The sequence below is a fragment of the Ictalurus punctatus genome, chromosome 14 (assembly GCF_001660625.3).
Source record: "Ictalurus punctatus breed USDA103 chromosome 14, Coco_2.0, whole genome shotgun sequence".
Taxonomy (NCBI): Eukaryota; Metazoa; Chordata; class Actinopteri; order Siluriformes; family Ictaluridae; genus Ictalurus; species Ictalurus punctatus.
Window position 1 is genome coordinate 7,280,336 of NC_030429.2, and position 20,610 is coordinate 7,300,945.

General features: G+C 40.1%; 1 protein-coding gene across 5 annotated transcripts in view; it reads right to left on the minus strand.

The window, feature by feature from the left end:
- Positions 1-16,867, minus strand: part of wu:fb13g09 (ATP-binding cassette sub-family C member 5) — a 39,141-nt gene extending 22,274 nt beyond the window's left edge. Inside the window, exons 1-13 of one of the 5 annotated variants that reach the window (XM_017484904.3) lie at positions 16,668-16,866; positions 16,308-16,347; positions 14,574-14,749; positions 14,082-14,237; positions 8,933-9,080; positions 6,270-6,503; positions 5,083-5,256; positions 4,375-4,522; positions 2,368-2,516; positions 2,144-2,251; positions 800-1,159; positions 478-549; positions 119-243 (exon numbers count right to left, since the gene is read on the minus strand). In XM_017484904.3, the coding sequence (XP_017340393.2) occupies positions 119-243; positions 478-549; positions 800-1,159; positions 2,144-2,251; positions 2,368-2,516; positions 4,375-4,522; positions 5,083-5,256; positions 6,270-6,503; positions 8,933-9,080; positions 14,082-14,237; positions 14,574-14,740 (1,841 nt within the window). In that variant the 5' untranslated portion in view covers positions 14,741-14,749; positions 16,308-16,347; positions 16,668-16,866. Of the gene's footprint in view, positions 1-118; positions 244-477; positions 550-799; positions 1,160-2,143; positions 2,252-2,367; positions 2,517-4,374; positions 4,523-5,082; positions 5,257-6,269; positions 6,504-8,932; positions 9,081-10,873; positions 11,461-11,970; positions 12,241-14,081; positions 14,238-14,573; positions 14,750-16,307; positions 16,621-16,667 lie in introns of those variants that run through there. The other 4 variants (XM_017484906.3, XM_053685972.1, XM_047159981.2 and 1 more) reach the window with 4 other exon arrangements.
- Between the last annotated feature and the right edge of the window lie 3,743 nt (positions 16,868-20,610).

The window sequence follows — 20,610 nt, forward strand, 5'->3', positions numbered from 1 at the left end:
GAAGGGAGATTAGGGAAGTCAGAGCTAATTTAGATTTATAGTCTGACTTAAAACATGTCTCAATTTGTGCACATGAGGCAATACTTCTTCCTCGCTGATTCCAGACAGCAAGTCTTACTTTTCCTCCGCATAGTCTTTCCCAAACAAAATGTTCTCCCTCAGGGAACTGTTGAGGATCCAGGCCTGCTGAGCAGCGTAGGCGAAGCCCCCGTTCGCTGCCACTGATCCCCCGAGTAAGGTCATCTGTAGAGAAAAGAGAAGCAGGTTGCAGCTGAAGATAGCCTTTGTGTCTCAGACAGCCTGACCCATTCTGATCTCAACGGCCATGTCCTGCAAGGCAGTGCACAATACTTTTTTTCTTCGTCACTTGTCTTGAGTGCACAGCTCAGCCTTCCAGAAAGGTCACTGAGATAAAGGGTTGTTTCACACAAGAGACCACGGAGAGAAAAGGCTCTGTTGTGCAGTGTGATCTCTCACCTGTCCCAGGAGAGCAGACAGCAATGAGCTCTTCCCACTGCCCACAGCACCACACACTCCTACCAACGCACCCTGTGGACACACAGATCAGCCAGTGACACTCAACCGAGGACTGATAAAAAAAAAAAAATACAACCTCGGGGTTAGGGTCAAAACATCCTCAAGATTAGCACAAGTTCAGGTGCTTTGTCGAAAACTATTCGACAAAAACTAATGTCATAATTAGTTTTTTAGAAACCCATTTCCTTTTGGTCGATATGCGAGAGATATGGTGTATATGCGAGAGACAAGTGAGAGACATGTTGGGAGATGTAGGTGGTACCTTGCGGACTGTAAGCTGGACGCGGTGCAGGGTTTTGTGCAGCGGTGGACGCACACTCTGGGTGGAGGAGATAGTGCTCTGTGGGCTCTCCTGCTCCATGTGCGTGAGTAGATGCTCAGCATTGGGCTCCGGGCCTCCTTTTGCTTTCTCGTCCTCTGAGCTAATGTGGAGACTCAGCTTCTCCCTCCGGAGCACTCGACGCATGCCTCCTCTTTTCTGGCCCGGCTGTGGCTTTGCCCTTTTGGCCGGTGGGGGCCGAGCTTTATTCCATGCCAGCGTGGCATCTCTGAACTCCACAGCATTCTCAGGATCCTCCATTTTGCCTAATATGACCTCCTGGTCGTCCATCATTAAGAGTCTCTGTAAGAGAATGAGGAAAGAGTGGCAGGAAATATATAGAGATAAGTATAGATAAAAACGTTACTATTCTCTTAGGACAAAACCTTACACAGGGTCATGGGGGAGCCTGGAGCCTATCCCAGGGGACGGGGACACCGTGGAAGGGGGGGCCAGTCCATCACAGGGCAAAATCGCACACACGTTCACACACTATAGACATTTTGGAAACGCCAATCAGCCTACAACGCATGTCTTTGGACTGGGGGAGAAAACCGGAGTGCCAGAGAAAACCCCCAAAGCACAGGGAGAACATGCGAACTCCATGCACACAGGGTAGAGGCAGGATTCGAACGCTTTTGCGAGGCAAACGTCCTAACCACTAAGCCATCGTGCCCCCTAGGGCAAGACCAAAAATTGCATCATTTACTATGAAATTTTGAGCTATTTGGGTGTCAATCATGTTAATCTGGTTAAATGTCTATATCTTTCTTTCTAAATGGGATATCTGTTCTCACTCTCTAAGATTTTGCCTTACATTTTGAATTGTTGTCTTGTTTCAGATTTTTAACATATCGGAAATCTGTTGTTTGTAGACAAATTAAAAAAAAAAAAAAAAAAAAAAAGCCGTATATTTTCTTTTCTTCCCTTCAAAAATAATGGGAAATGCAAATCTTTGCCCTTGCCATAGCAAACTGCTAGTAGGTTTTAGTTTTGCTTTAATGTGCAGCATCTGTAAATAAATAAGTAAACAGTTTGGAGGTGTGTGCGTTTTGGTGGCAGAACTTAAAATGAACATCTAACCTCCTGCCAAATGCACGTGGCACTGGTGGATATCGTAGATTACCAGCGACGTAATATTACTGTGCTCATTGAAGCATTTAAGAAAACAAACATGATGACTAGAAAAAACATGGTGGACAGTTACTCCGTCTAAAATACTGACTGGCTACCAAAAAAGAGCTGATTTCAAGGCTTGATTGCTTTACTGAAGTGTTTGCGGTTCACCTGAAATCTCTTAACGGCGACAGCACCCTCTGATAAACTACGCACTGACAAGGGTGTAATTTTTAGGGCAAAAGTCATTGAGTTGAAGACAGCCACAGCAGTGAAGGCCTATAGACACAAAGAGATGCACAGAGAGAACCGTTTACCAAAAGAGAAGGAGAGGACGTTGGTTGTTGTTTATGTATACTAAATATGGAGTATATACTTTCGGAAAGCATGCATACCTGTGCTGCAGTGAGATCGTTGCCCAGGGCCATGTGCAGAGTGAACGTACACACGCTGGCAATCACAACAATGATGGGAGCCACGCCAATGGTGAGACCTTGAACTAAACCGGCTTTTTCCAATATTTTCCTCTCCTCTGATCGAACCTCTAAAACCACAAGACAAGAGTCAAGAAGAGTTAGAATAGAGACAAACCCATTTTCATCTCTGGTGCCCAGAGTGCTCAGAGGCGCTCGTTTATAACGGCCAGACGTTGTTCCTCCTGAACATAACAAAGACAGAAAACCAGAGAGGGAAGACTGATCGTTATGCCTCAAAGCGCTATACTAGAAAGAAGTGCCTGATGACTGTTGTGAGCTAGTTTGGAATGAAGTGCCCTGCAGCAGCCTTCCAGCACCACTGTAGTGTTTGTCTTCTAAAAAGCTATGAACAAGCCATTTGGCTGGATGACGTCCAATTTCGACGTCCCTTCTTCCATCCAGAAATCCCCCAGAGCCATGGCCATAACCTCTACAAAGCCTCAGTGCATCACTGATGTGTTCCTGTAACTCAAATACAAGGCAATGTGAAGTTAAGTATAGTGTGAGAAAGGTAATTGAAGACAATTGCATTGCTCATGCTCGTTCCTCATGACCGTGCTGTATTGATCACTGAAATTACACTAAAATATTAAAGAGGTTAATTACATATTAAATCAAAGGTGTGCAGTTCAAGTCCTGGAGGGCTGGCATCAAGCACAGTTCAGTGATGTACCTTATTCAACACACCAGTTAATAAGCAGGTTTAGTAGGTGTCGTATTATAGGCAAATCACTAAACTCTGCAGGACCCCATCCTACCACGACTGAGGTTTTGCATGCCTGTCTAGGGTTAGCGGATCTCAACTCTATACCCGCTCCATTGAACGGTATAGCGTCAAATTCTTGAGCTGGTATAAGTGGGTCATCAATAGTGAAAACAAGTCATCGAGACTAGAACCAAAGTCTTCACATACAAAACATGAGATATTATGGAAATACCTTTAGCTGTAATGTTCTGGATTTCTTTCATACAAGCTCCCAGCCTTCAGCCTTTTCTGGGATGCATATATATTTACAAATTCACATTCGCCATGGAATCCTGTTACACGGCATGTGATGTATAGCAATCCCACGTACTGTACTGTACAATAGATTTAATGGCGTTATATATAGAAAAATATCTGTGGCACTAAACCTTTCCACTTACTGTCCATTAAATTACCGAGTAAAGGGTGCATGTGTTAAATGGGGCTTTAGATTTAATTGATAAATTATCAAAATAGCATTGCAGGTACACCACTGTGTATCAGCATTGTGATTCTGAGCCCTATGGCTTCCCACTCTCTGGACCCCATCTGTTTCATTTCCAATGTCTATACTGGATAATGTCTTTCTGTTTTTTTTGTTAACTCTCAATCTTTTTTTTTGTTAGTTTCACCTGTTCACCTGGTTTTATCTCCTTGTATGAGCTCATTTGTGAAATATAATTTCTCTCTCTCTCTCTCGCTCTGCAAATTTTCTCTCCTGCAGTGCTTTCCTGAGTCCTGCTTGTGTTCTTAGGCCTGTTCCTGCAGCTTCTGCTCCTGTCCCCGGTCTCTTTTACCTGGTGTATAAATGTGGATTTGGCTTCCTGAGTCTGCCTGTTAGCTGAATCCGCAGCTTTGAACTTTCGCAGTGATTACCGAAAAGCCCGGCCTATCACTCACATATATTATAACCACCTTCTCCTCTAAGCTGCCAGCTAAGTGAAATCTCTCCTCAGACATTAAGTACCAAAGAGTGTTAAATGCTTTTTAAATTAGCCGTGTAGCTCACGGACTTTAGAAAGCCCCGATTGATGGAATATTCAATGCAGAAAAGCCGCACAAAGGAGGTATCTCAGAAGTTACTCTAAGAAGCCAATGAGAGGAGAGAAAGGGCAGCTGCCTTTCTGAGAAGGCGAGAACATGGAGACTCAGCTGCAGAGCAGAGAGGAATTATGGCTTACTGTGGACGTTGCCGGCGAAGGCGGATTCCCAGCAGTACATCTTAATGAACTTGATGCAGTTGAGGATCTCATTCATCAGTCTGACACGCCGGTCCGTGACTACCACACATTTCTTGCGGAAGTGGGCTGTCAGCCGGGAGGCCAGCATCTACATGAAAAGGAAAGGGGATACACTGGAGTGTGAGGAAGGTCCAGAATATTTAGAAATGAACAGGACGTGTAATATGCTTATGCAGAGTGAATATGTGGATGAACAGAACGGATATATCAGAATTGGCAACTTCAGTTTGGTAGATGTATCAATATTTTTGTGGGGGAAAGTTCTCCATATTCCTATTCCATATTGCGTAGTTGTGCTATGCAGGTGCTTAACTTTAATTTCTCAGTGGTCTGTTCAGAATATGTGCTATTTTACCATGTTTATTACCTAGCTGATCTTATCTAGCTCACTACCACTGGCTTGATGTAAATCTGGACTTCATTCTAAGGCGAGAGTGTAATGATATATATATATATATATATATATATACAGCTTGACTATATAGGCTATATATATAAATGGCGCACAGCTGAGGAACACCATTTTTTAGAGCATTCCTTTACTTCCTTGACTTAATATTTATGCTGTAGGATATACGTTACTAAATCTTTCAGTGCCATGTGACAGTCTAGCACATAAAACATTACGTACATCGCATCATTAATTACCATTAATGGATAGAAGATGATGAAGATGATAGAGCCAACAATTGCGGCCGGTCCCAGGAAGAAGGTGTTGTAGGACAGGGCGAGAAGCCCCACCAGAGGTCCTCCACCCAGCAGGCAGCCCAATGATACAGCATCATACAGCCGCTGACCGTCGCTGGAGCAAATGTTTATCAGCTGAAAAAACAGAAGTCGTGGTGGTAGCTCAACTCACTGTTTCCCATCACACTCTGAGATCGAACTGTAATTTAGGTCAGACCTGACAAAAACTTTCTCAGAAAGAGGTAAGCACCGATAGTAGGAGCGTTAGCATTAGCTTGAATGCAGGTATAGTGTGCATTTATTGGGTTAAACCCTTACAGTGTCAGCTTATTATTTAGCCATTGACCAAAAGACATGTTATCCCGTAACTACTAGGAATTACTTAGGAACAGTAGGAAAGGTGGGTAATTATGAGACTGGGGAATGAGTCTGGACCTTGGAGTTTAAGCCATTAACATTTGGTAAGCAAAATCTGCTTTAAAGTGTCAGGACATGAAATCTACCACACCACAAAACATCACTTAATTAGCCCTCGTTGAAGGCAGATTGTAATACTACATTGCTCATATTAAAGGTGCAGTATGTAATGTTTAAAAGTATTTCTAGACCTGCAATAATCATATACGTCCTGAGATATTTTAGAAATGCAATGAATCTGGTCAAGAAATGCCTATTTTAATAGGGATTTGACGGACAATGCAGCTGACCGATCACAGAATAGCCTGTCTGCAAACACGTTTACTGATTACTAACTGCTTCACCTCTTTTGGAATACCTGACTGTGTCACAGAACTATAAACCTCAGTGTTGCCATGTAACTGATTTAGCTAGTTTCTTAATTTTGGGCTTCTGTTCAAATTTTTCTGGCCCTGAAATTAGCTCCACCCCCAGTTGAAACGGTGCTCTTGAGCTCTGCTACTTTTGTGTTCTATCAGACATGGTGGGGTTGATTTCCATTTCAATTGCAATTCAGCTTGCAGAGGTCTTTCAGAGGTCTCGGAAAATTACAAACTGCCCCTTTAAGATTTAAGAACAAAAACAATGCAGTATGTAGATATATGAAACAGTATGCACTACAGATTGCATGCAGTATGTATCATACACATGCCTTGTGTAGCATAGGACGGGAGGCATGGATGTTTTCTCACCTCCCCTGTGCTGATATCTTTAGTGCTGCGCAGACGTAGGATTTTCTCGAAGGCAAACGTGAGCGCTGCCCCTCGCAGGCGTGAGGCGGTGCGGTAATTAATAGCCCACACGAGAGCCATAGTCCAAGAGCGAATCAACTCAGTGATGAATATACCTCCGACCAAAGCCAGGCCATATGGCAGCCACACCTCTGAACTCTGAGCATACTCCAACAACGCTCGGATCAGCAGAGCCTGCACGGGACACAGCACAGTGGGAACAGGACAGCACGGATCAGAGAACAGACTATATGTCATAAATGTGAAGTATGGGATGACATCACAAACATTCTCCAGATTACAGTACAAGTCTGATCACCTCCACTTACTTCTACTGCTATAAATGGAGCGTTATTGCTGTACATATTCCTAGCTGTTTCACTCTGTGAACGCTACCTGCTGAAGTCAAGGTCAGATGTAAATAAACACGCCGCACAGCTGCCCTTTCTTTGTGCAGGAGGTGAGGACATCTTAGTCAGTCAGCGAATAAAGAAACAAGCCTCCAAAGTGCGCTGCTCTCCGTTCATTTATGAAAAACAGATCTCATAAATAAAAATCGAACAGCAGGTGATGGCTGCGAGTCTCATACATTATTTACTATTTTCAAACCACCTTCAGTCGCAGCAAAGCATCTCCTCGCCAGTCAAGCTGAGATTCAAATGATTCAAAAGAGCTCTTGAACCGAATCTTTAACTTCTTTTCCAGAATAAAGCTTAATGTATTGAGCTGGTAAAGGGCCTGTCCATAACAACTTCACAATAAAATAGAGAGGAAATCATCAGGAGACAGTTCAGAGATGAATGAATGAATGAACACTAATAGCTAAAATGTCAATATTGTTATTATTTATCACAATTATCCTTATTAAAAACAAATTCGTTTGGGTGCACGTCATTATTTTAATCATTTGATATAAAATAAAGAAAACAGAGTTTTCTTTCAGACCGTATATTAGCCTTTACCTTCAAATGGATAAATCTTGTACTCAAAATAAAACTGCTCCTTACTCAAATCTTAAATGTAAACACAATTAGACTCTAAATAAATCAATCACAGCCAAGCAGAGAGACAAAACACATGAACTGGGAATGATATTGCAGAAAAAAACAATATAAAACGACTTAACATCAGCACTGTTTAAACATCAGAGCTGCCAGTCTGCGCATCCCATAGAGCTAAAATTTATAGCCACTGGTCACATGACTGCATTCTTTTGTGGCGAGCGTCAAAAGGTTGTGGAAGTTGGGCATTTTAGCCGACTTTGGAGCTCTTTTTCTAGTTAAAATGACACCTCACTGTTGGCACTGTTGTGGAGCTCATTATGTCTCAATCGATCATTTTCCCCAGCTCAGAGGCTTTGTTTATCCAGTCGAATGTTCGGAATAGTCTGAGAAACAAATTGAATCGGCTCGTGAAGCCAGTACCGTGAATCAAATTGAATCATCGCCTGAGTTACACCCCTACAATTTACCAACAGTTACAAATAAATGGCGCACTTATATAGCGCTTTTATCCAAAACACTTTACACTGTGTCTCACTCACCCATTCACACACACACTCACACACCAATGGTAGCAGAGCTGCCATGCAAGGCGCTAACTTGCCATCGGGAGCAACTTGGAGTTCAGTGTCTCGCCCGAGGACACTCCGGCATGTGGAGTCACGTGGGCCGGGAATTGAACCGCTAACCCTATGATTAATAGACAACCCGCTCTGCTACCTGATCCACAGCCGCCCGGAAATGTAAAAATAAAAATAAAAAATTGTTTAAAGAATGACACGTTTTACTTTTCAATTCATAGTTACACTTCACGTTATAGAGCATGCCTGAAACAAGTTAGTCGTGTTATCACTTATGTTATAGCAAGTCCTTCACTTTTTCTTGAGGTTAATAAGACAAGAAAATGCAGTTTGCCCCGCTACCAAGAAACCATAAAGTACAGACTCCTCTGTCCTGAAGACTTTTCTGATCTCATCTGTTCAGACACAACTTACTGACCAAAAGCTCTGACACTGGAGACTCCTTCCATGTCCTTACAGAACACGGTACATCCCCAAATCTTTCAAATGTTCAATCACCATTTAAACCGGATTAATTGTACAGTTCTAATAGGTATGTTTGATTTTATTTTCAAATTATTTTTGCATCAGTCATGATTACATGACAGATTAGGCAATATTTGAACACTGCAAGTGTATTTCGGTGGCAGTCAGAGTAAAGAAATGTGCCATTATGCAAGCATTAATGCTCTTAGATCCCAAGTTGGCACAACCAAGTACACTGATAGGGAAAAAAACCCCAAACTGTAGTCCAAAGTCCAATAAAAGTTCATTCACTCCCAGTTCAGCGCAGATCATGTGTATTAGAAAGCGTTTTAAAATCTGAGCGCACTTTTAATCTAAGTAATAATACCCCATTCAATCACTAGCAGTGCAGAGTACCCTGTGTGTGCAGGTGCACGTCTGTGTGTGTGTGTGTGTTAGGTGAATGGTCCTTAATCGTTAACTATTATAGTATTTTCTCTAACAAGGAGTTTGTCTGTCCACATCTTGATGAGGATGTTACTCAGCTAGCTCTACACAGGTGTAAGAGAGAAGCAGAATAAACATGGTCGCCACTCACAGGTCCGATGAAGGCAGTCACTGTGAATATGAGGAGAAAGAGCAACGCCACCAGCAAGCGTGTCCTACAGAACCTCCAGAAAACCCGGCAGAGAGACGCTCCATCTCTGCCTTTCCTCTTCAGCTCCGCTTGCCACAGAGCCTGCAGCCTGATTCATAACACACACACACACACACACGCACATCAGCATCAGCACTTATTAAACACCACAGTGATGAATGAAGTCAAGAACGATCGCAGAGGAACAGTTTGTCCCAGGAATCCTGTTTTTACATACTTTTAGAGCATAAAACATAAATATTTGGAGCGTTTTAAGGCTGCGGGAAAGTAATCCAACGGTTATCGTGTCAAATATTTTAGCACTGCTACTGTTAAGCTCTTTCTCTACTGGTTACATGTCCTTATCCAATATTGCAATGCATTTGATAAGTATGGAGATTCTGGGTCTAACAATGCCGAGTACAGCAGGAGGCGTGCTGAATTATGCTGCAATTCGAATGAATCTGGAGCGATGGTGGCTCAGGGGTTAAGATGGAGGATTACTGATCAGAAGGTCTTAAGTTCAAATCTCAGCACTGCCAAGCTACCACTGCTGGGCCCTAGAGCGAGGCCCTTAACCCTCAATTGCTCAGCTGTATACATGAGATTACTGCCGTAAACGTAAATTTGATCTGTGTCAGACTTTTAACACTAGACATCGGCACAAGGCGGCTTTACGGAAATCAGGATGTCGATTTAGATCCAAAGGTAAGGAACAACTCCCCGAGACGACACGAGGAAGAACTCGATTCTCCTCCTTTACGTAGAGGTGAAAGGTAACGTTATGGTTTCTCAGAAAAAGAGCTACAACTTGGAATACCTGATTTAGTTTAAGATTCCTCGAAGGCCTGCTTATTACTTCTAGGGGTTGGGTTACGAGCGACAACCAGCTAACGATTTAAACAAACCCGGAAGCACTTGTAGTTCTTTAATTCAATCTCCAAGGTTTGTTCTCAGGATGTGGGGTTTCCCAGAATTCAATTGCATCACTGCAGCAATTGAAGTTCAGTGGTCGGGGTGTTATACCGTAACGAACAGCGTAAGTGCCTTCTGAATGAACGACAAATGAGTCAGAAATTTCATTTTCGAGCATGCTGGGATATAAGGCAAGGATCCTCTTTCCACTGGTAAAAAATGTTCCATTTTCATTTGAGGTAAACTAGCCTGGGAAAGACTAAACAGCACACTGCAAAAAGAGAAGACATGTTAGCAAGTAACTATATCTTGAATATAGTCACATATATCTAGTATTTCATATTATAATATTACTATAAATCAAATATTGGATTTTAAAATTTATTTCTAGACATTTTCTTAAATACTAATTTCAAGCTCAAAATTTTCTATTGGCAAAATAAATAAATAAATAAATAAATAAAATAATAAATAAATAAATAAATATATATATATAATATATATATAAAATATAAATATATAAAATATATAAAATATATATCTAAAATATATCTATTAGCAGATAATTTTGCTTCTTTCTAGAAATAAATACTCCCAATGGAAGATTATTTAAAGCTTGAAAATAGTAAAAATAATAATAATAATAATAAGTTGAAATTAAGAAATAGGTTTAATAATCGCATATTTAGTTTCTTGTAAATTTATAATACTAAATACTAAATCAATTTGACTAAATTCAAGATACATGTATTTGAACTTAGTGAGAAGTCTTTTTTTTTTTTTTTTTTTTTTTTTAAACTCAGTGCGGTTTCTGATCATATTTACTCATATTTTATTTGCGCTCTGTTTCTCTGTGTTGCAAAATTAATCAATCACCAATTATTCAGACTTTGAAATCTTTCGAGGACTGGGTACCTCATGATCCTGAATACAAACAAGGATTTGCCCTGTGGACAATTTGATCTCTTTTATTTCAAAGAAGCTTACATTTCCGAGTATCGCTTTTCAGTCAATAAGACGTCTGGATTCGAGCCTACAGCCTTCATGCTTCGGTTTTATATATACGGCTCTAGTCAAACCTCTGTTCTTCCATACTAACACAGTCTCTCTCTCTCTCTCTCTCTCTCTATTTCTCCTTCTCCCTCTCTCTCTCCCTCTCTGTTTCACTCTCCCTCTCGCTCTCTCTCTCCCTCTCTCTCTATTTCTCCTCCTCCCTCTCTCTCTCTCCCTCTCTCTTTCTCTCTCTCTCTCTCTCTCTATTTCTCCTTCTCCCTCTCCCTCTCTCCCTCTCTGTTTCACTCTCCCTCTCGCTCTCTCTCTCCCTCTCTCTCTATTTCTCCTCCTCCCTCTCTCTCTCTCTCCCTCTCTCTTTCACTCTCCCTCTCTCTTTCTCTCTCTCTCACTCTCTCTCTCACTCTCTCTCTCTCTCCCTCTCTCTCTATTTCTCCTTCTCCCTCTCTCTCTCTCCCTCTCTCTTTCACTCTCCCTCTCGCTCTCTATCTCCCTCTCTCTTTCTCTCTCTCTCCCTCTCTCTTTCACTCTCCCTCTCTCTTTCTCTCTCTCTCACTCTCTCTCTCACTCTCTCTCTCTCTCCCTCTCTCTCTATTTCTCCTTCTCCCTCTCTCTCTCTCCCTCTCTCTCTCTCTCTCCCTCTCTCTCTCTCTCCCTCTCTCTTTCACTCTCTCTCTCTCTTTCTCTCTCTCTCACTCTCTCTCTTTCTCTCTCTCTCTCTCTCTCTCTCTCTCTCTCTCTCTCTCTCTCTCACACACACACACAAGTGTTCTTAACATAGCCTGTCTAAGTTTGGCCCGCAGCCAGTAACTAGAGACTGAGACCTCAAGGCATGACACGGTGAAAAGTAACACCTGTCTCCTCTCCGGTGGCGGTTGAGAGTTTCTCGAACCCTGCTGTGAGAATGTTATCTGCCCTTTGATCACAGACAACATTCCCAGGTAGCTCAGCTCGACGCATTCTGCCAGCGGACTTGCTGAACTCATAAACTCCAGACAAAATGTAACCAGTACAGATTTCATAATGCAACCTATCCGGTCCAGATTGCAAACGATCGTGCTGTGTGTGCTCACCGAGTCAACAGTCAGCTCCGAGACTGAAGTCCCAACGACATAACTGCTTAGCAGGACGTGTCAAGGAGAGAGCACTCCAACTCTGTCTAATCTCTAAACCTTGCTATTAATAACACCCACATGCCAGAGCAGCCTACACCGTGAGAGAGAGCTGTGAGATGATATATCCATGATTCTCCAGGGATTCCCACATTAACCCTAGCTCTATTCCCACTAATCCACACCCCCTCACCTAAATCACACACTCTCACACACACACACGCCAAGCGCTTTCAACTTTTATCCAGGTGCTGTTTTTTTCACCTTCTATGTTTGTTCACATCTAAGCTGAACTCTGGCAGGAATTCCCACTCGCACTCAGCCTCCAGTCTTTCTATTTGAACAACTCGAAGTGGACGTCAAAAATAGACGCAGTAACACTTTACTTGACTCCTGTTTCACAACACTGACATGATCATGTCACAAACATGTCACGGGGTTACCAGTGCCCGTAGCTGCCATGATAACTGTTATAAGACTCGGTTTTCGTGCTGGAGCAGGTGTAATTTACTGGTTAACGCCAGCATATCAGCTAATGGTAAGATGGAGTTTTATGATCAGGAATGAAGGGGCGTCCAAAAAGTCTCCATACGTAGGGGACAATTCACACTTTTTCGCAAAATGTCGAAAAAAATATTCAGAGATCCTTTAAGAAAGCCTTTGACGAAAGAAGAACGTATTGAAATCATTCTCGTGGCTGGATCATTAAGCTGTCGCGAGGTCGCGATGGACTTTAACAGGAAACGTGGCGAGTGTCGCAGAGGATCTGAGAAGTGAACGTTCACGAACGTCCGTTGATGAAGGAACAACCGACGCACAGCCCAGCTGATAAAAAAGGTCCCCAGGACGTCCCCTAAACGGCTTCTACGAACGTCCATGTGTAGGGTCCCCTTGACGTCTTACGGACGTTGAAGGGGACGTTCACAGGACATCCAGCTGCCATTTGGGAAACTTAGGGAACTTTCGCTGAAATGAACACATTTCATAGTGTTATGATTTACATTATGACTCTGACGTCTTCGGAACGTCCGCCGAACGTTATAAACCGGACCGAATGCGGACCTAAGTGGACGTTCGTGACGTGGGCGTCCCCTGTTTGCTGGGAGAGGACAAGGTGGCCGTGGTTCAGGTGGTAGAGCGGGTTGTCCACTAATCGTACGGTTGGGGGTTCGATTCCCGGCCCACGTGACTCCACATGCCGAAGTGTCCTCGGGCGAGACACTGAACCCCGAGTTGCTCCCGATGGCAAGTTAGCGCCATACATGGCAGCTCTGCTACCATTGGTGTTTGAGTGTGTGTATGAATGGGTGAATGAGACACAGTGTAAAGCGCTTTGTAGAACCGCGAAGGTTAAAAAAGTGCTACATAAGTGCAGAACATTCACCATTACAGTATAGAGACTTCTGGGTCTATGTAACTATAACATATTTTATTCCTCTCATACGTCGCACTTCGACCAACTATTACAAGTTTTGACGTATTAATGAACAACACGTCATGCTTTCGATTGGTTTATAGTTACATTTAATGTTGGGGAACATCCGTAAAAAACAAGTTCGGTCCTCTTATCGCTTACATGAAACGATAACATATGAGAACGAGCGTATTAATATGAACCTGTGACTGGATTTATATCCGGCGCAACTGTCAGACCTGCTGTTGTAGAAAATGAATCAGAATTGCGATATTAGTATAAGTGAGGTGCATTAAAAAAAATATTAAAAGTCATTGTTCTTATGAACAGATGTAATAATGTGTAATAATTATGTAATCTGACATAATCATGCTTTCTAAAGTGTTCCGCATGGAACTACTCCTGGATTTATAAGGTAGCATTTATGATACATCAGACATTATAAAGGTGCTTATACTGCATTATGAATACGAGACTCATGGGAAGTGTTACTTCGGCACCGTCTGCTAAGTGTACTGTAGTTAAGGTATGTTGTAAGACAGTTATTAATATGACTGAGGAAATATGACTGCGGCGTTGATGTGCTTACGACACAGATATGTCGTCGTTATGAAAGTGTTACGCTTTTCATAGCCTCTGATGGCTAACGGCGGCTCACCTGTGACAGTTGGTTTCGGAGGCTTCGTGGCAGGACAGGCCCCACACGTCCTCGATCATGAGGGACGAAGCTTTGTGGGCTTTCCACGCCAGCGGAGAGAGCCAGTGCAGGGTCATGAAGGAGAAAAGGCCTGCATTGTCCACAGGGTGCTGATGCCTGTGACACAATAACAGCACAGGTTCAGCCACACAGTGCTGCTGAGAAGAGCTTGCATGGCCTCATGTAAAAGAGTGTTCCAGCCTGTTTTGTGCTGTTTGTGTTTGAACAGCGTTTTTCATCTTCCTCACAAAAGCGTTGGGGTGCAGTGAAAAAGTTGCGCCGTGCTTTTATCAGTTGGCGTGTGTTCAAACGTGGACCAGGGCAGGCTGTGAGTGGAGGATAAGGGCGCCCTTATCGAGGCCTCATTTAACTCTCACCACTTACACTTCTCTAGCTATAGAAAAACAGAATACGTCTTAAAAGGCACTGAGAACTGTAGCGGTGTCAACTTACTTGTGTGTGAGCCTGAAAGGCTTCAGTAAGTGCAAACTGTGACGGTATCTCCCCCGTCTCTTCGTCTCATAGTCAAGATCGTCCTCCTCTAAGTCGGGCTGGGTCTCCGGGCAGGACAGGGGCAAACCCTCGACCCGTATAACAGCCTCCAAGGGATCTGGGTGCATTTCTGCTTTCTAACAAACACAAACACACACACACTTACTAGTGCAAAGCTCCATACTGCTTAAAGAGAAAGAGAGAGAGAGAGAGAGAAGAACTGTCTCTCTGCAGACAACAGAGTGCACCTTGCACGGTGTATACATTTAAAGTGCGTATCTATTTAAAGATAGCATTTGGTGTCTTCAAGGACTCATGGACAGTGAGCCCAGCACACGAGCCCGTCACTGATCTGTCTGTGGCGTAAGCAGTGATGACGTCAATCCTGCTAAAAGTACACGGCCATGCAGATCAGCGTGGAGAATAAAAACAAGCGCTCTGAGGAGGAGTTCAGACCTGATAACAATGTACCCATTGTGGTTAATTATTGACACAGGATTAAGAATTATGTAGTGTGGGAAAGAAAACAATTGGATTATCAGTGAACTTCATATGCTCTGTAACGAGCTAGCCATTTCGTCTGACTGTAAGAAACATGAAAAACCTCTATGACAAACCAGTCCTAAATAAATTCACACATTTCATTACATTCTTTGGAGGATGTTACAAAAGGAGATTCACCTACATTCACTTTTGAGTTCTGTTGGAGGTAAAAGAACATGGAAGAGCGTTTCATTGATGCAACAAAAAAAAAATGGGAAATGATTCGGTGGTGTGATTGAAAAAGCAGGGTGTAGCTCAGAAGAGCTACAGCTGTTTGTGCTAACTAATCGTACGAACGACTTCATTCAGCTCCTATCTTCTTTATCTGTGAACTGACGTATTTCTGTGGGTTGGAAATAAGATCGAGAATAAGAAGTAATGGATGAAATGCACTTATCTTTTACAAATGTACACAGTTCACACCTAGATGTTAAATAAACACAAGGTTACAGCTTTACACTTGAGCCATTGTTCTCATACTGTAGTGCAATGGGGTTCTTTCTTTCTTTTTGATGATCAAAGGTGGTGTTCATGAGATTTTATGACACCTACATCCCATAAACCCTTCAGGACATATATATATATATATATATATATATATATATATATATATATATATATATATATATATATATATATATTTTACAAATATACATCAGCAATACAATGACATATCAAATATCAAATGATGGATTATTACTACTGTAGATATTGATATAATGATATATAGTCATAGTTCAGATATCATTATTAGAATTCCGAGCCACATTAATGTGATTGCTACAGGAAGTCTGATTTAAATAGTTAACGTAGTAAATAGTGCATAGTGAGTACGATCATGCTACAAAATTAATTTGAATAGGTATTTTGTATAACCCTCCATAAGTCTCCCTAAATTGCAAAAAGTTTTAGACCCCCCCTTCCTTCCTTCCTTCATTGAGAACCAATCATATTTTCCTCATTCAATAAAACATCCCATGATCACATTAGAGTAAAATAATAGTAATAATAATAATAATAATAATAATAATAATAATAATAATAATAATAATAATAATAATAATAATAATACTGGTGTATGAATGGTTCATAGCAGCAACATATAAATAACAGAGAGCTGAAAGAGGTAATGTTGGAAGGGAAATAACTTACATCTCAGACTGCTGCAACCTCGGGACTTTCACTCTGTTGACTTTACAAAGCAAGTTTTAAAAAATTATAAAAAGCATACAAAATCATAAAAATAACTAACAACAACAACAACAACAACAACAATAATAATAGTAATATAGCTCCGAGCTTTGGCTCTTCTTCTAACTATTTCAGTTTTATTGTTAGTGTTGTTGTTGTTATAATTATTATAATTATTATTATTGTTATTGTTGTTGTTGATGTTGTTGTTATTATTATTATTATTATTATTATTATTGTTATTGTTATTATTCGAAGTTGAGCTGTAATTTTCAGCTCCTTTGCTCATGGCACATCTTCTCCTAGAAAACAAAAACAAACCTAAAGAGTGCACTTTCGGTTCGACCCTCTCTCAAAAAGAACGCATAAGTAATAAATAAATGAACTGAAAACACAAAGTCAGCGAGTGGAGATGAGAGAAACTTCCCAGCAGCGGCGGAGTCGCGGTCTCAGCACTGGGACTTTTCACAAGGCGCCCGGCGGAATTCCCTATTAACGGGTGACATCATTCGCAGCCCACCAATCACAGCATTGCTTTGGTCGTCGCCGTGGTAACGACCGAGCGGTTCGAGGAGCTGGTGTAGTGCAGTACTACACGAGCTGCTCATCCTGCTTAAAACAGTCACGTGTCCAGGTTTATAGATATCTAGGGAATGTTGGGGGCGGGGGTGGAGTTTAAATGTCACTGGACGTTTGAGATTAAAACACCACGTTCACATGCGTTTTTATTGATACATGCAGAATTATTGGCACCCTATATATATATATATATATATATATATATATATATATATATATATATATATATATATATACACACACACACACACACACATATATATATATATATATATATATATATATATATATATATATACACACACACACACATATATATATATATATATATATATATATATATATATATATATATATATATATACACACACACACACACATATATATATATATATACACACACACACACACACACACATATATATATATATATATATATATATATATATATATATATATACATACATATATACATATACACACACACACACACACATTATATATATATATATATATATATATATATATATATATATATATATATATGGTGCCAATAATTCTGCATGTCCCTGTACATAGCCTACATAATGTACTTTCCACAAAGACATGAGAGCCTGAGAACAGTAGGCTAGTGAAAATGCTTCAATTCTGCATTCTTTTCTAATTTAATACAGCAATGTTCATTACCAATTAGATTAGTGACAACAACTTGAGTGAAAAGTAGACTCTCTGAAATATTTACAGGGATTTCAGAGTTTCCTAGTATGTTTATGTCCTCTTTCTGCTTTAATGAGCAGAAAGCACTGTTCATTCTGCACTCGAGCTGGCATGGACTCCACACGTTCGTGCAGAACATGAAGATCCAGTTCAGATCAAATCCATGAACTCGTGCTTCAGTAGAAGAGATTAGATATGAGGAAAAATCGGACCTTTTATACTAAGCAGTCAACATGATCAGTATCACACGTTTGTTTACATTTAAACAGGGACCTAGATATAGAGTAGAATATGAAATAATCAAGATATTAAACATTTACTTTCTAAAATATTTCAGCACTCCAAAACCTTCTGCTTATGTCCAATTTTAAATGAAAATAAATCAATACAATGAATCAATAAATAAATAAATAAATCCCAGACTGTCAGCGTGGTCTCAGCCTTCTGGTCCGCAGTGTGTGTATGTACATATTAAGTATAAAGTATGAGTGCAATGTTTATTATACATCAGGAATTTTCCATATAATGCATTAAAAGTCGTACATACAGTATAACACCTTATAACATTGTTAGCAGTTTGAATAGACTGCCTATTCATTGTGTATTGCTCTGTGTTCATAACTGCAGAAAGTCAAATGTTTATTATTCACTGTTTTATGTCTATTAATAACCACAAGGCACTTTTTGGCTTGATATAATAGAAATGCAATCTTGCAGAGATCACTAAGACTACTTATAAATCACTATAAATGTTATTACTAGTGAGTAAAAATAAATAAATAAATAAATAAATAAATAAAACAAGCAACAACAAACCAGTTAAAAAGGGGGAAACAGGATATGTCTCAGTGTGTCTATAATTAAAAACAATATGAATTTCGATATGACGTGCACTACTTACAATGCATTTTCATAAATAATTATAACAATATCCATGCATAGTTATAAATGCATAAGTTTCACTGGAGGGAAAAATCTATCCATCTATCTATTTGTTTAAATCTGATGGGGATTTAAAAATGAATGCTTTATGAATATCTTTATACATATAAACATAGTGAGACATTTAGCCCTATTAATATTGAGGTAAACTTTCCCCTTACTTTTTTTTACTTACTTTACGCCTTACTGTGCTCACTGAAACCTCGGTACCTGTTGCCATCGAGGCTCGCTGCAGGTCTTCTGCAGTCACTCGAGGGTTTTTCACAACCTGCCTTCTCAGAAGTCTGGTTGCAGTCGTTGATGGCTTCGTTTTTCTGCCCCGTCCAGGTATTTCATATGTTTTCTGACCCCTAGCCAGTTCAGGTATTCATGTGTTCCAGCTCAAGCACACCTGGTGCAACTAATGAAGCCCTTGATTATTTGAATCAGGTGTGCTTGAGACAATACCTGTTCCACATATTTGTCATGTTGTGAGGGATTCTATTCAGGGGGTTGAATCATTTTGAGACTGGAGAAATCATTATAAGTTGCATTGTCAGTTGAATTTGTGGAAACCGCTTGAAGCGTTCGTTGTGTTGAACTATTTCAACTGCTTTCGTTCCAAACAGCTGAACGTCTGTACATTTTTGACAAGAAACCTGATTTGCAGTGGGGGTTGAATCATTTGATTAGTTTACCTGCTAAACACTGAGGGAAATCTAAGAGGGGAAACACTCAATTATGCACAGGATAACATTATTAACGTTAGGTGAATGTTATCGTTATATTATCATTTATGACTCCATAGCAGCTGTGTAGATCCTAATACTGAAGGGATTTTCATAAAAAATCTACTATTATAATAACTACTATTGTAATTTTACAACTATAATGATGAAACAAATACACTTAAATGTTTACATTTAAATAAACGTGAGCTTGATATGATTTATAAGTTCTTTGTGAAATGCACAGGAGTCTGATTAGACGAGGCCGGGTGCCAAAACTTATTTCATAGATTGCCAAAATCTTGCTGGAAAAATCCATGAGTAGACTGTATACTGTGATATATATACGTGTATATATATATATATATATATATATATATATATATATATATATATATATATATATATATATATATATATATATATATATATATGTGTGTGTGTGTGTATGTATATATATATATATATATATATATATATATATATATATGTGTGTGTGTGTAAACTATTGAATTTGTTTTTATTTGTGCGTATCTTATGTCACCAGTAAAAAATCTTTTTGCCGTTGCATATTTCTAAGAATGTGCTAAGAATGTGTTGTTACTGCAAGTGTTGTTTACTTTTGTTTACTTAACGACATCTACGTTTCTAATCGTCTTTAATAAGTTTGTGTGTCATTGTAATGTTTTTGCCTCGCGAGTCAATAAAATGGAACACGATACAACGCTACGGTCGGACGCTCTGGCTCCTTAACGCTAGAGTAAGAAGAACAGACAGCCAAGGTTTCCGAGTTCTATATTTGGAAAAGAGCTGGAAGATTAACAGAGTGTTCGAGCCAAAAATTGATGTACAAAGAGTCGTGTTTTTGGCAGCACTGCTTGTAAGATCCTAAACTTGCTGGAAAGCTGAAGCGATTAATCATTTATAGAGCTGCAATTAAAAGCACATGGTCCACTGGCAGAGACACAAACTCCTTTTAACCAGTCTGAAATCTGAAATTTACATCATGAAAAACAGGGCACTCGTTAAAAAGACCAATTATTATACTGTAGTAATAGTGTTACAGCCATCAAACTTACTCCAATGTGGAAAAAACAACAACAACCACCACCTTCTTCCTGGTATGTCAGGTCTTACTCCTTCCATCTGTGTACATCCTTCAGAGAAGGTTTTTTTATTATTTTTTTTAAAGACAAAAATCTGTGAGTTTTCCCACATAGCCACATTTTCACATATTTTGGAATAATGCAGGAGCTGTTATAAAACACTTTAATTAAAGTTGGTGTTTTGAGATTTTATGACACCTACATCGCATAAAC